The sequence below is a fragment of the Episyrphus balteatus genome, chromosome 2, assembly GCF_945859705.1.
Source record: "Episyrphus balteatus chromosome 2, idEpiBalt1.1, whole genome shotgun sequence".
NCBI lineage: Eukaryota > Metazoa > Arthropoda > Insecta > Diptera > Syrphidae > Episyrphus > Episyrphus balteatus.
This window is the reverse complement of record NC_079135.1, coordinates 27,516,121-27,532,606: the sequence shown is the minus strand read 5'-3', so window position 1 is coordinate 27,532,606 and position 16,486 is coordinate 27,516,121. Positions and strand designations below refer to the sequence as shown.

General features: G+C 30.7%; 2 protein-coding genes and 1 non-coding gene across 3 annotated transcripts; all 3 read right to left on the bottom strand.

The window, feature by feature from the left end:
• Positions 1-7,323: 7,323 nt before the first annotated feature.
• On the bottom strand, positions 7,324-7,394 carry Trnag-gcc (transfer RNA glycine (anticodon GCC)). Its single transcript has one exon. It is a non-coding gene; the product is annotated as a tRNA-Gly (tRNA).
• A 345-nt stretch (positions 7,395-7,739) lies between these two features.
• LOC129912010 (uncharacterized) lies at positions 7,740-8,091 on the bottom strand. Its single transcript, XM_055990092.1, has one exon. The coding sequence runs from the start codon at positions 7,940-7,942 to the stop codon at positions 7,775-7,777; it is 168 nt and encodes a 55-aa protein (XP_055846067.1). The 5' UTR covers positions 7,943-8,091; the 3' UTR covers positions 7,740-7,774.
• A 3,626-nt stretch (positions 8,092-11,717) lies between these two features.
• LOC129910111 (cytidine deaminase-like) lies at positions 11,718-12,454 on the bottom strand. The gene is made up of 2 exons (XM_055987374.1): positions 12,253-12,454; positions 11,718-12,170 (listed from the first exon to the last, which is right to left on the bottom strand). Exons 1-2 carry the CDS (start codon positions 12,299-12,301, stop codon positions 11,767-11,769), a joined length of 453 nt encoding a protein of 150 aa, XP_055843349.1. The 5' UTR covers positions 12,302-12,454; the 3' UTR covers positions 11,718-11,766.
• Positions 12,455-16,486: the final 4,032 nt, after the last annotated feature.

Sequence of the window (16,486 nt, the reverse complement as noted above, 5' to 3'; positions counted from 1 at the left end):
TTTGTTAACCAGTGTAATTTGTATTCTATAATTATATGCTGCCTTGCCTTATGAGTATAAAGTCTTCCAATTTTGGCCGATAAGTATGTCCTTGATTTCTTTTAAAGTCAAGAAGCATTTACCCCAGTGTGCACGTCGAATCGTTTTCAATATTGGACATGTTCCCAAGAAGTGAGGAACATTTTCGGTCGCTCGCAGGTTGCAAAGACGGCATTCTATGCTCCCTTCAGGTGCATAAGGGTGGTTGTTTAAGCGAAGCAATTCCCCTCTGGTTTTGAAAATCGTTGATATTGCACTAATTGAATAACGATCATTCAAATAGTTGTTTTCACCAAGGTTGTACTGCAGCAGCTTATACATGTTTCGGGATTCGCTCATATGAGCCAATTCTTCAAATTTAGCAAAGATTGAAACTTCAATTTTTCCCAGTAGACCAGTGCCGATCCGATTTTCAGAGGGCAAAAGTTGAAAAAATTATTAGCAGCATAAGGAGGGTGGGAAAATTTTGGATAAATGGTATATGAAAGGGGGAAAATAAATTGCCCACAATCAAATTGATGGAAAGGGGGTGGGTGGGCGAAAGGGTGGGTGTCAAAAATCGTGGTTTCTTACAATTTCTGTCAAAAATAGACCTGCTATCGAAAAAAAATTTAATGCAAAAGTTGTAGATAGTAAAAGTGCCTATGACTTTTTACTCTCACCAATTTTATTAATATAACCTCAAAAATATTGAAAAAATGCAAAAATACGAGTTTTCGATTTTTTATCTTTATCTTTTACAAAAATGGTTGGATTTTAACAAAGCTTGGTTAAAAATTACTTTGTTATGTTTTCTATCCATTTTGAGTGTTTTTTCAGCAAAAAGATAATTTTTGGATTTTTGACGAATTTAATTTGAAAAAATAGACTATTTTTTAATCAAAAAAGTTACCGAAAAAATGTTTGATTTTTGAAAAGTTTGGAATGTAGTTATTTAGATAAAAACCTTTTATTTAAAATTTTGTGGAAAAACTATACTTTTGTTTTAGAAAATATTGAGAAAAATTGAAAAAAAAAAACAAAAATAACCATTTTTCCGTAAATTACAGTAATATTTGCAAGAAATAATTTCCCATAAAAACCAAATTATACTTTTCTAATGGCCTTTGACCTTCTTAATTTGAATCTAGCATTAGAATAGCTCTAACGTGCAAAGTTTTTGAGATATTGAGTTCTGAACGTCCAAAACACTATTTTTGTGATGTTTTGGCATGTTTACAAACGTGATGTGATAGAATTTTTCTGACTTCGGATTCGCACAAAAAAAAACATAAGAAAAATATACTTTGATTTCAATAAAAAAAAAACGTTTTGACTAGTGAAATCGAACAGGCAGAAAAAATCGAATGCCTTGTTCGATTTCACCATCAGTTGGGTCAAGGGCGGATTTTTGGGGGGCACGAGGGACGGATTGTCAAAAAAATCAGCAATAACAGTTAGAAATATAGTGAAGTATCATACGGCTGAAGTATCAAGCAGAGAATTTTAGCGACGCACAGTGCGGTATTTTGGTCTAAAATCTGGCCAAAAACATTTGGGCACATTTTTCACATCAAATAGGTACCAAATGACAAAAAAGTTATTCGGAAGGTACCCACTTAAGTGCTTACCCACTTACCTTCCGATTAGCCGGAAGAAAAAAATATTAAAAATCAAAAAATGCACTTACAATCCTGTGCTATAACTTTTCTTAAATTATTTTTTTTTTTTTTTTTTGACGGGAGGAAATCTTCAAAAGACACTTGGCAGTATTCGACACCAAGTAGTGTGGGACTCTTAACCACTAAAACCACCTCTTTATCAGGACCAATCTTGAGAGATCGACATCAGATTTTTCTTTCTTAACTTTGGAAAATCACTTTGGGGGGAAGTTTAAACTTTTAATACTTTCCCATGTTTTTTTAGACCATAAGCTCATGAGGCTTGGTTCTTCTTAATCTCCGAACATGGTTTCTTGTATTCAAGACGGACACCATTTCAGAATTGGTATGACTTTGCAGTCTCTGATTATGCAATACAGCATATTTTTTAACAACTTCTGTAACCGTTTCTATTTGTAAGTCACGATGTAGATCGCTATTTCTTATGTACATACCAAGGTGAATTAACTATTCCACGAAGGACTTTGTTTTGGAATTTTTGGATGATTTCGGTATTTGTCTGTATTTTTATTATTTGTTTGTATTTTTCATTGATTTTGTATAAAATTTGCTATATTATGGACATATTTATATCATTATTTTTTGACCTGGAAGTTTTTAGTCTAATACTTAAGACTTCATTCTAATTCTAGAGTTCCTAAGAATTACAAAAAAAAAACTGCAACCTTATTTTATCCCGGGGAAACCATGTTTTTTTATTTGCATTAAAATTTTGTATTAGCATTTTTTTACATTTTTAACTGAGTGCATTTTATCTCAAGAATATTGTGTTAAAATTTTAGATATATTGCAGCCAAATTTGGATAATATCTTGAAATGCAAGATTGTTCTACATATCCAGCAGTTCAATAATATATAGGTTAGAAAGGCAATGTTGCGGCGTGTTGCGCTATTTTAAAAATAACTAATATTTAAAACAAAAACAAAAAAATTTTGATAAAAAGTGCTTTAAAATTGTCATTTTTTTCGGTTTTTTTTTTTACTCTTTTGGCTTGTAACTTTTTTAATATTTAGAATATCGAAAAAGTGTTCACAACATAAAAGATGCGAAATTTAATTGCCTACGTTTCTTGTATACACAACTTTTATGTAGGATAAATAGAAATAGAGATATTCAACAAAAACTAAAATCCAAGATGGCGGCCGAAAGGTGAATTTCGCGAGTGCGAAAAATCAGGGTAATGATATTCAGCCAATGCTCTATCGAATGAGCAAAAAAAAATTTGGGGGTGGTAGTGGTACAAACTGCTGAGGTGCGTTCTTTTTCTAACAATAGTCAACGATCGTTGTTATGTCAAAAATTATTGTTGAAGTGTCATTGTTAGAAACCGTTGGATTTTTTACAAATCATTTAGGAACGATTTATTGTTAGATATTGTTAAACTGTCAAAAACAAAAAAAATTGTTTTGAAAATATTTTTATTTGCATAATTATAACAAAAATAATGTTTTTTTAGTCAAAATAAATTCTTTTGCATCATAAAAAAACTCTGTTTTTATTGTCATTTTATTCCGCTTATTTCCAAAAGAAAAAAATCCTTAAGTTGGTTTTGTAAAGTCAGCTATTACATGAAGCCTCAAGAGGCTTGACTCTTTTTTCGAATTTTCTTTTGATAATCATTCTGTGAGGCGCGTACTATTACACGATGCCTCCTGAGTCAAAGACTCAAATTTGACATTTCTCTTTTGATTTAAGTATTGTTGTTGTTTATTCCACCAAGAAGCAAAAAGAAATGAAAGGGAATGTTAAAAAAAGAAAGAGTGGAAAAAGAAACGTCAAAAAAGAGTCTCAGAATTTTGGCCCACGACTCTCCGCACAGTGGGTCACCTCCCATACAAAGTGCGGTCAAAAATATAATGACCATTTTTTTTTTAATGAAACACCTGTATTATCATTTTATATGATTTATTATTGCAAAAAAATGCATCAAGTCAGTTTTTTAAAATTTTGGTTATTTTCAAGAAAAATAAAAAAAGACAAAAAAAATTTTTTTTTGAAAATATAAAAAAAAATGGTTAATGCCGGAAATGGACCTGCCTGTCAGTCGAGCACTTTACCCTTACCCTCTAGTTCAGTCTTTTATAAAAATAATAGTGCCAAAAAGGAATTTTTTTAGTTTTACGTTGTAATTTTTTTTCTCCGTGTATCGTCATTTAAACTCGTATTACTCGAAAAGGGGAAAAAACGGCGCTATTATTTCGAAAGGTAGGACGGTATTCTTCATTTGAGAACTTAAATTGTAGAGGGCACTCGAAGGCAAACCAACTAAATCTCTAATTTAATGAAAATTGAGCTAAATAAAAATGGTTAAAATTGCTTCGCTAACGAGCCCCATTACAATTAGCCTTAATGTTATTTAACAATATAATTTATGTTTTTAGAAAGTATTAACCTTCTCGTTTAATATCCATAACAATTTAATACTATACACATTTTTTAACACCCGCTATCACTATCGCAAGTTCACACCTTATAACTGCAGCGGTTAAAAAACTGTACCTTTTTTTATATACCGACTTTGAATGGCTATTAAGAAATGAAAAAAAGGGTAACCGTCAAATTTTTTTTGGTTTTGGTTCGATGGGAGATTGTAGAACGTTGTTTAATCATTGGATTTTAAAAAATTGACATTTACTTTTTTTATTTTTGACCTTATGGCGGGACCCACTGTGCTCCGGTCGGATAATTTTTTGTTTGATCTTCTTTCTCTTTTGCACTCATTTTGAAAAGAGGCGCGCCTCTTGAGGCTTCATGTAATAGCTGACAAACAAAACATCCACTTTGACACATCAACAATCTCATGAGTGTTCAACTCATATCATGGAGGTGAGTTGGAAATAGTTACGATTTGAAACTATTTGACACTTCAAAACGAGTTTAGGAACGATGTTCATCTGTCAAATAGTTACAAATCGTAACTATTATGTAGTTTAGGAACGACAAAACGTCGCCCGAGAGTTGTTTTGTCGTAAACGCCAAAATGCACTTTTTTAAACTGGATATGTAGTAATAGGTTTTAGAACTTTCTCTTTTCATTTCTGTTATCAGATTTGTCCTATCGTTTACCGTTACTGAGATAATTAGTGTGCATTTTGTCGTATATCCACAAAATAAGCATCGGACTAGCGTTGGTTTGTCGTAAGCGTCAACTTTTGGCGTTTACGACAAAAATTCTATGTATTTTTCAGCTTTTTTTTCTTCAGTATTGGTTTGTCGTACGTCGTACAAAACAGATAGGGTAGAAACTTGTTTTGTCTTACATGTATGTAGGTATATGACCCAAATAGAATATAAACAAATATAATAAACCTACTAGAAAAGTATTTATTGAAAATAAGGACTTCATGTGCTATAAGGACAACGAATTTAGAAACTAAGGGCTGCATTAAGCTTTGCGCTATTTGAGGTTATGCACTATTCCTAGAGGTGCAAGGAAGAAAAAAGTGCATCTGAGTGTTGTATTTAATTTTGTCATGGTTCTTGTCGTTTGTTCCTGCCGCTAGATACTTGACCTCATCCTCGGTCGCAAGTACCGCTTATAAATATGTACACTTGTTGATCTTCTATCGAACACAAGATCAAGAAGTCGACCGTCGGTCGCAGGCGCCGCTTCGTTCAAGCGCGTTGTCTTGAGCGAAGTGAAAAAAGGTCGCAGTTTTATTGTTTTATTGTTGTACACTTATTGATCTTGTCACTTCGTTCGCGCGCGCTGTCTTCAACGAAGTAAAGTGAAAAAAAGGTTGCTGTTTTATTGCTGTATACTTATTGATCTTGTATCGAACACACAAGTTCAACAAGTCGACTGTAGTCGTGGGCGCCGAGCCCGTGGCGCCTCTTCGTTCACGCGCGTTGTCGTGAACGAAGCGAAAAAGGGTTGCTGTGACTGTGAGTTTTGTTATTGCACCCGCTCGCAAAAAACACCTGCTGGTTGAAAATTATTTTTTTAAGGCGCCATTGTTCTTCGCTAAATTTGCGATATTGTTTTGCAAATTGATGATACTGATGATACTTTTACACTATTTTATAAAGCGAGCGGTAGAAAAGTGGCAAAAATAATAAAAATTATTTAAATTATTTCTATTTTAAGTGGAGCGATTGAATATAATTCAATTTTAAAGTTCAAGTGACCTCAACGAAACGCTTTATAAATTTGGAGTTGAGGTCACTTGAACTTTAAAATTGAGGTAGAAAAGTGGAATATAAAAGCTCATCAATATTTAAAACATATAAAAAGTCTAGCATAGCAACTCCTGTAAATTTGTTCAGCCAATGTCTTCAAATTACTAAAAAATCTAACTCGATAACTAGCTATGGAAAAGATTATTGATATTAAAAGCCTTTTCATATTTATGCCTAAATCGGACCAAGAATATAATATAATATAATGAAGCGTTATTCAAATCAAAAAATTAGAATATATTCTTAAGTTTGATATTTATTTAATTTACTTTTATTTATGACCATATATTAATTTATTAATTTAACCAAACTTGGTTTATTTTTATTTTATTTCTTTCATATTTCATAGCCATAGGATGACTTTTATTTTTTGTAAAGACGTTTTTTAAATTTTTTTTATGTTTATGGTCATATTTTTTGATTTTTCTTTATTTTAAATATATTTATTTTAATAATTGAGCCTCTAAGTCAAACCAATACTACTTCTATGAAATAAGAAACTATATTTTAAATGTTTAATTAATAAATAAAAACGAACTGTGAAAATTTTTTTATTTATTTTTTAGTATTGGAATGTTGTACGTGCGCCTACTTTGTCGTACGTGTACGGGATGGAAAAAAAGTTGATTTTGGTGGCGTTTACGACAAACTGATTTTGGATAAAAACCTTGATAATTTGAAAACTAAAATAGATGTGACAATTTTGACAACATAAATATGAAGAAGATATCGCACAAAATATTCTATTAAAAATTGAAAAAAATCTATCGGCCAGTTTTTTTTTTATAAAAGCTCAAACCTTAAAATGCGATTTCCCAAAATTCCAAAATTGGCGTATACGACAAAACAATTCTCAGGCGACGAAAAGTTAACGATAGTTAACAATACAGTGGACTCTCGCTAACATGAACATACGATAACTTAAACAATCCAATAACTTGAACATCCTATTTTCTTGAACTTTTTTATTGCTGACTCTATAAGTTGAATAATTACAATATTTGAAGCTCTGTTACTTGAACAAATAAATTGTATTTCAACAGATGTTTGAATTTCCTCAATGTAGATTACTACGTTCGTAATCGTGTTTTGAGTCATTTACCTTAATTTATAATAACAAATTGAATTCATACAAAAACCAAGACTTTTTATATGTTCCAGTAACTTGAACAATCCAATAACTTGAACAGGCCTGGTTTTGTATGTGTTCAAGTTAGCGAGATTCCACTGTAGTTAACTATTGTTAGAAAAAGAACGCACCTCTGGGTCGCCCATATATGTATGAACATCATAAATGCATCATAGATTTCATTTTTTTGCAAAAAGGGGTTTTTGAACACCATCTCGTCCAATTGATCCATCATCTCTAAGCCTCGTCTTGGCAATTGTCAAGACCAAGAGCATCCAAGTTAAATGAAATTAAAAAAAAAAAATAAAATAGAATGCATCGGCCGGGAATCGAACCCGGGCCGCCCGCGTGGCAGGCGAGCATTCTACCACTGAACCACCGATGCTTGTGAAATCCAATACACCCGCGCTAATCCACTGAATTTTTTTCTTTTTCTAAATGAATTCATACAAATACAAAGCGAATACATACTTACTTTGCTTTGTCATAAACTTGTACGCTTGTACCTACTCGATATAAAAAAAAAACTTTTTCAAAGCCCCAATAGATATTACGATTGATTTAAAGCTGTTGACCTCGAAGACACCTTTTGCGAAGTAAAATTACTTCACCAATTAAAAATTTGTCTGCGATCCAGAACAAATTAGAAAGAATTCTCATCTTTTTGTTCCTTCCTTTGTCATTGGATTGGCATTCGACAAAAAATCAATACAAAAAGAAATTAACAACAAAAAATAAAACAAATTAGTTTTTTTTTTAGTTTTCTCATCTTCCAGCAATGATTTTATATTTATTCTTAAACATAACAACAATAAATAATACACCAATAGCAATTGTTAGCAATTGAACATTTATAACTTTCGAGTCAATAAGTGACCTTAACATTTCTTTAATTGAATGATCTCTTTGTTCGCCGCCACAACAATTGTCCATAGTATAATTAAATTAATAATAATTTAATTATTTTGTTTGTATTTTTTTTTTTACACAAATTATTTATTTAGTTTCTTTGTGTAGATAGAATTTGTTGGATTTTAAGTGGAATTTACTTTTTTATGTACTTTTGCAAATAAATACAAACTTCAAGATCAGCTGATTAGCGATGACACATGAAATTTGACATTTAAAATGAAAGCATTCAAAGGTACACATTGGTGAGATACAAAATTGTAGTATACTTTTAGGAAAAGTTGAGATAATGAGCAGCGTTCATAAGTGTACATTTTTATGATTTGTTTTTTTCCACTTTAAGGCTTGGCCACACCGGAGGGTATGCGGTAGCGGTACGGGTAGAGGTAACGGTACTTGTATGAAAAAAATTCCAAACTGACAAATAAACGTTCAGATGTGGAATTTTTTTCATACAAATATCGTAACCGCTACCCGTACCTCTACCGCATACCCTCCGGTGTGGCCAAGCCTTTATTTTTGTAATTTTCTTTTTTTTTAACCAAATTAGTATTGGGGTATTACCGTAACGGGGGAAAACCCGAATTTTACACAGAAACGAGCAGATACATTTATTGAGAACGGGTCGTTATTCTATGTTTAAAAATTTTGGAACACAGAATTCTGAAATTCAAAATTATGGATTTACAGAATTTTAGAAAAATAGAATATTGGATTTCGTGAATTTTAAAATTAACATTCGAAATGATTCATTCTATTTTTTGCTTGGATGACAAATTGAATATTTTTTTTTTAAATTCCTTGAACGTTATTCATGAATCATTTGGGTTTTTGGGGCCAATTACAGATTTTACTGTATCTTCGAAAAAATACCCTTTCACCCAAATTTTATGTATGCTTTGTATCACAAAAGCAACGTTTTTACCAAATTTTATTAGGGTGGCCCATCAATTTTTGTTTCACTCAAAAAAAAAGTGATGAGCCACATTCATAGTCATATAATTTAAAAGCGATTCTTACTTAGACAGACAGCCCTATTCTCAGATCCGATTCACTTTCGCTCTACCTTGCCATTCTTCTACCCATAGGGTGAACTGCATTATCATACTTCTATTTGACATCCACGCGTGAACGTCAAATTAAAAAATAAAATGGCAACGAAGTAAATTGAAAGAAAATTACATTTTTTTTTGCCATAAAAAAAAATGTTTTTTTTTGGTATAAACAAATAAAAACAGACCATAACATATACTAAATAAAATGCACGACTGAGGTCGCACGTACTTGCTCTTGCAGTTCAAAGCACTTTTATGTTAGTCTACTTATAGATTTAAAAAGCTGGATCTAAATTTAAAAAAAATTGATATTGGGGAAGAGCTGACATTTAGGGCAAAATTTTGTTAAATGAAAAAAAAATTTTTTTGTTATTTGACTTTTTTGAGAAAAAATAAAAATGCAGTTTTATTGCCACTGCTTTAAATATTATGTATACAAAGTTTAATCAAAATCGTTAGAGCGGTTTTCGAGAAATTCGTAAATCGTATTTTTTCGTATGGGAGGTATACGTTCTAAACGAGATATATATAAAAAAAAAACAACTTTCAGAATTCCATAATTCCATCTGTACTAAATTTAAAGAAAATCCATCCACCCGTTTAGGCTGTGGAAATGTGTACAGATGGACGCACAGACGCACGGACGGAATTGCGGGACCCACTTTTTCGGAATTCTCCATCATCGTAATGTTGGTTTTGATTAAAACCTCAATTTTTTTTTTCGACACGAAACCAATACTTGCCCTATATATACAGCAAGTAAATATACGTAAGAATTATGAGAAATTGCATTTTGCTTAATTTAAATGATGAAATTATTTTAACAACTAAAATGTACACATCCGCAGCATGTTTATGCGGATTGCAAATGTATGGAGCAAGTTCATTCACGTAAATAGTGGAATACCGAACAACATTACCGATATTACCGACGTGACGTGAGTTTTGATTTACCCCGATGAATAGCAGAATAGTAATTGGTGAATTTTTACATAGCAAAATACGCCTGTGGATCTAAAGTTATTACCCAGGTTATAAGCTCTTTTCCATGGAAAAATGATTTAGAAGTGAGTCTAAATTACAATTACAATGAAATATTATTGGAACCATTTTTGCCGTAGTACTCGGGGGTCTGAATTTCATAATTTCTTAAAAAGCTGCATCCAAACTTAGTTGGCTTCACAACTTTTTTCAAATTTTTCCCATTGACTGAACTACATACCGAATTTCATTAGTGTATCATGTTTCGGTTATATTTTACCTGTTGAAGTAAAAAAACAAGCCTTGCGTTTAATGGGTAATATTTTTTCTTAGAGCAATCGTGTTGGCTTTATATTTATTTCATTAAATTCAGCATCAAAAAATAACCATATGATTATATTCCACAAACAATTTTCATTGTTTTGTTGACCTTCTACCCCTCCCTCTTTTCCAAAAAACACCCTCCCACCCAATTTTTTTATAGACTCTTTTGATCCTAGGTTCTTTTATTCTAAACGCAAACTTTTTGCCAAGTTTCATGAGGGTAATAATTTTTATTTATTGATTTTTTGTACTATTTAACCTGTACCTGTCATTAGCTTAAAAAGGGAAAGGTACAAAAGTGAAAATTTTCAAACGCATTTTTGTACATTTGTTCGAACTGGAAAGTTAACACAAATGATGCAGAAAGCTTATTCTTGGTTTTCAACACAATGTAAGTCTTAATTTTTACAAACTAACTCCGCTGGGTGTCAAAACAGATGGATGAATTTGCTTGAAACTTGTTAAAGATAGTTTTAGCGTGTTTTTCTTATTTTTATAATATCTCCTTTTTAAAGCATATCTCGTACATGAAGTTTCCTAGATATTGCAATTTTTTCAAAAACGGCTCTAACGACTGAAATTTGTAATCATTTTTAAGAATAAAATTGTGCATTTTATTTTTTTTAAACAAAGATTTAAATTTTTGTAATCGAAATCGTCAGAGCTGTAGGTTTTTTGTATAAAAAATTTTTAAAAATTATAAAAATGTTCGTTGAAATCGGTTCTGTCATTTACTATGACATGTTTCGTTAATTCGTATTTAAAAAAACATGACCTTATTTGCCAAAGTAAATATATAGATCTTCTTAAAAATCAAAATCATCATAGCCATTTACGAAAAAAAAGTTTTCTATGTTGTTCATATAACTTAGACATGTAATCACGAAAACCACTTAACTGCTGTAGCTCAGCTCGAAACAGACAGACTGTCATGTCTGATTGTTATCTCGATTGTTATCTTCATTTTGATTACGAATCTCTCAATTGCCCTAATGGGACGCAAATGCAACCACCCATTATCACTTCTCTCTTTTCACTCTAAAAACCTTATGTTTGAATTATTGAAAAAAATTCTTTAAAAGCTCTTTATTGTTTATTCAATGATGTTCGTTTTTTTAACCCATAACAAACGTTACCTAGAACAAATTTTAATTTCTATCGTATCTTCTAAACTACTTGTCGCATTTGGCAAATGAACCAGGTGCAACTGTTATTGAGCGATTAATCGCTGCTTGTTGCTTTCAAAAACCTAAACCTTTAACTTTTTTTAAAAACCAAAAATTTTACTGAGCTAAGTACTGAGTTACCAATAAAACACGGCTCTTAATTCGTCTTTTAAATCCCATTTTAATTTTTATTTTTATATTATTATTTATTTAATTTAACGTAGTAATATTTTATTTAAAAATTATAATAACTACAAAATAATTATTTAAATATTAAAGCAGATATTAATTTAATTTAAGACATTCAAAACATTTTTTTTAATCATTTATAACATCTAAATCCATTAGGAAGCAAATTGTAAACAGAAGTACACAACACATCACTTGGAGGATCCTCCGCTCTCGCAACATAAACTGGAAAATCTTCGACGGCGAATTCAATTAAAAATTGCCGGCAAACACCACACGGTGGTGTCAGAGTATCTTTCTGATATGCAACCACTGCACATGATTCGAATTCTTTGTAACCTTCACTTATTGCCTTACAAATGGCAGTTCTCTCGGCGCAAGCGCCAGGGGTAAAAGCGGCATTTTCCACATTGCAACCACTAAAGACTTTTCCACATTTTGTGCGCAACGCAGCACCAACAGGGAAATTACTATACGGCACGTAAGCAAATTTCCTAGCAGAGATAGCGGTCAGAATTAATTCACAAACAGCTGAATCTGCAATGCAATTTTAATTTACAAATAAATAAATAATTATAATTCACTTATTTTAAATTTTTATTTTTTTTTTTTTGCATACCTAATTCACTAAATTGCTTTGTACAGTCTATGAATTTTTTGTTATTCATTGTGTTTCTTTAAACAAGAAAGAGCAATAATGCAGTATTTGAATTGAAGAATACAATATCACGCCGCGACGTTCTCAATCAAAATGAGCGTAGTGAGGTAGTTTCACAAAATCTAACATGCTGTTGTTAGTGACTACTGAACTAATGTAGTCGATCTCTCATTTAATAGGGAGAACGTCCCCTTATCTAGATTCTAGATGAGAAATAAACGAGCCTGGGGTGCGAATCTCAGAGAGCAAGAGGAGCTGCAAATTACATCACAAACTACTGGGAAAGTACAACAAAGGGACTAGGGAAAATACAATCAGTATTTGAACCAGATGAAGCCATTGTCGCATGCGTGTTCGACTGTGAAGAGAGTAGGTAGGTATGTTATTATTTGAAAGCAAAACAAAATATAGAAAAACAAAAAGAGAGCTTCTTAGTGGGCATTTAATGGATATTTATAGATAAAAACAACCTTTGCCTAGTGAAAGTGGTTCCGGTAGTTTTGTTGTGTGTTTATTTTTGTTTTAATTTTTTCAAGGTGGATGGTCAATGTGCCATGTTACTTTATTTACAAAGATTTAATAAAATATGTGTGCACTCAGTGGCGTAGGCAGGTTCTGAGGCAAGGGGATCAATAGTTTAATGGGTGATAGAAAAAAACATTTCACTAATGCATGTTTTAATACTTTTGTGTTAAGTCATAACTTCAAAAATCTGCTATTGTTCGCTTCAGCTGCATACTAGGCTTTTGAGGTGCCCTTTTTTCTCCATGTGTAAACGCCAACTGCGGATACGGATAACAATGCCTAAAAAACACAGCTGATGTAAACGTGAATTTATTTATTTTTATTTTTAGAACTTAACATAATTAGGTAACTATTAGTGTTGTAACTAAAGCTCAAAAATTGGCAATATTAGGGAACCCAGCCGAACAGCTTAGATTTTGATGATCTTTTTTTTCAAACGTTGGTAATTAAAAATACTTTAAAGTCTATAGATTAAAAATTGCCGGTGCTGCCGTTTTGATTTTTTAAATTTAATTGAAGATTTTTGTGAACAAAAACAAATTTTTTTCAAAAATGTTTCTTAAATTTCATAAATTAATTGATGCCAAAAGATTGTCTAGGAAATTCAAGGAAAAAAAATATATGGGAGTGAGGGACAATCTTCCATAGTTCAAGCGATAGATGCAATTTTCTTATTAATTGACTTCAAACACAAAAAAAAATATTTGAACACAACGGCAACACCTACAATATTCAAATATACATTTTTTAAAAGCCAGAAGCTAATAGCCTTTTCACACCAAGCCATATAGTCATATATGTAAAATTAAAATTAAGTTAATTGAATGAACGGCTTTTGAAAGAATGGTAATTGAACTCAGATTTTTAAAAAAAAAAAAAATTATTGAACAAATTTTTTCAATGCAAACATTCAGTTTTAATAAAAAAAAACCATTGAAATTGAAGTAATTTTTCATTTTTTTTTTTCAAAAGTGTCATATATTTTACCTTTTTTGCTTCGAAATTCAACTGATAATATTTATGACCAAACATTTTTTTTAAATAAATTTATATTTTATTAGAAAAAGTTTGGAAAAAAGTCATTTTAAATTTTTCTAATAACATTTTTTTTTTTAATTCTGAGTTTGAGGACCATTTTTTCAAAAAGTCTTGATTAAATTTAGTGGATTTAAATTTAAGAGATAAGAATGAGCTTCTGGCTTTTTTAAAATGTATTTTAAAATATTGTAGGTGTTGCCGTTGTTTTCAAAATATTTTTTTTGTGTTTGAGGTCAGAATGTTAGAAAATTGCATTTATCGCTTAAACGATGGAAGATTGTCCCTTACTGCCTTTTATATATTTTCCTTAAATTACCTAGAGAATCTTTTGCTATCATTTGCTTTATGAAATTTGAGCAAAAAAATTGGTTTTGTTAAAAAAAAATTAATTTTAATTTTAAAAAACAATACGGCAACACCGGCAATTTTTAATCTATAGACTTTAAAGTATTTTTAATTACCTACGTTTGAAAAAAAAATCGTCAAAATCAGAGCTGTTCGGCCGGGTTCCCTAATAATTTGCTTTAGTTACTCTACTATATATGTTTTTCATTTTAATGTTTTTTTTCTATTATATGTATCTTCGGTGATTTCTAAAAAGCTAACTACGTCATTGTACGGTATAGAATTTCCCCCAAGAAACATCAAATACAAATTTAAACGAAATTAAAGTGTCAATCAAATTAAATAAATTATAAATGATCTATTACAATTCGCGTTTTAGGCTGCGTTTTATGTAGGCAACGATACAAAATGACTGCAGGTATAGTTCTTTAAAAAAAAAAATTAAAATTGTGGTCAGTTAATTAAGGCTTCGGTATTTATTAGATTGGAATTTTATATAGCCGCTTATATTTGATATTTTCAATCTTATAAATAAATCTACAAAACGAAAGTATATTTACCTTAACATTCAAACTTATTTAAAAAAAATACTTAGCGTTTATCACCTACTAAATAAAATTTTAAAATGATAAGATTACACTTAAATTAGATTGTTTATGAATAAGATTATAAGTTTATGATTCTGATAATGCAAGTTAAGGGCATGTTATTAAAGAAAAATGCTTATTCATCATCATCATCATGTTGACAAAAAATATACCTTTATCCCTCATATGGTCGAATTTATTTTATTTTCAAAGTCAGGGCCGAGGTCCGTGAAAACAAACGCGTGTATGAGAGCTTTTCAACGTCAAAAAAGTTTTAGTAATGGCATTTCGAAGCTAAACCTATTAAATAAAGTAAAATGCTCCACTGGGGTTCACACAGGACTTATAGTAAAAGTTGTTCTTCATGTAAAAGTTCATACAACGAATATTTTGAATTTAATTTTATAAGAAATAAAAAAAAAAAAAACTTTGAAAAAATGTCTTTAAAATAAAACACATCCTTTGCCTTCTTCAAACAAAAATTACTGGATGTAAAAATTCTCCGTGAAAACGACCATCTACTGTTTGTTTGGTATCAAAAAAACACAGCCTCGGGCAGATTAATTAACTTCCGTTCAAATCAACCGAAACATATTATAATAAATACGGCATCAAATCTCATTAACAAAGTCTTTACTATCAGCGACAAGCTATTTCACCCTGCTAATGAGAAAAAGGTCACAAAAATACTTAGTGACAATGGTTTTCCATCAACCATAATTCGTTGAAACCTTAAACAAAACCAAAAACAAAACCCCAACTGTCAATATCAATCATGAAAATCCAAATCCTCGTTACTTTAAAAGTATAGTTTATGTCGAGAATCTAAGTGAGAACTTCAAAGATTCTATATGTAAAAATATTACCACAGTTTCCTTGGCTTTTAAGTTAGACAAAACTCTAAGCCATCACTTCTCAAAATTAAAAACAAAACCAGATAAAGATAAACAAACACATGTTATTTATAAAATAAACTGCAAAGGAAAAGAAAACGAACCCTGTAACTTGTGCTACATTTGAACCACAAAACAACTTCTTCGGCAACAAATCGCAAACCATAAGTCGGATATAAAATCAAATAGTTCCGGAAAGACATTCTCCAGATTTGGAAGACGTCAAAATTTTACAAACAAAGAAACATGTATTTAAACGCTATACCCTCGAAACATTACATATATTGAATAACAACAACAAGAGCAACATGAACAGAAAGCTGTTCTGTTCTCTCGTCTCTCAAAATTAAAAATAGACTATCAACTTCATCAGAAATGCAAATTTTCTTTATTTTATTTAACAGGTTTTTTTAAAAACTATTTATTTATTTAATTTTTAATTGTTAAAATAATTATAATTTTATTAAAAAAAGTGAGTTAATTTATTGTTTTAAAATTATTGTCATTACACAAATTAACTAATAATGGGCAGGTTCAGAAACGTTAGGGACTAAATATTTAGGTAATTTCTCGGTCTCTGATTGGTCAGCTGTCAAAAAAATCCTTCCAATTTAGGTAATTTTATTGGAAAGCTGACTGGAAAGTTAGGCAAGAAACTTTTCCCTAAAAATTTAGGAAAGTTTTTTTTGTCAACATGACAGCAGATTGTTTTTAATTAAAGAATAAATTTAGCAAAATTAAATTTATTTGTGTGAAAAACAACTAAAAAGTTCATTATCGGTTATAATTAATTTTATTTATTCAATA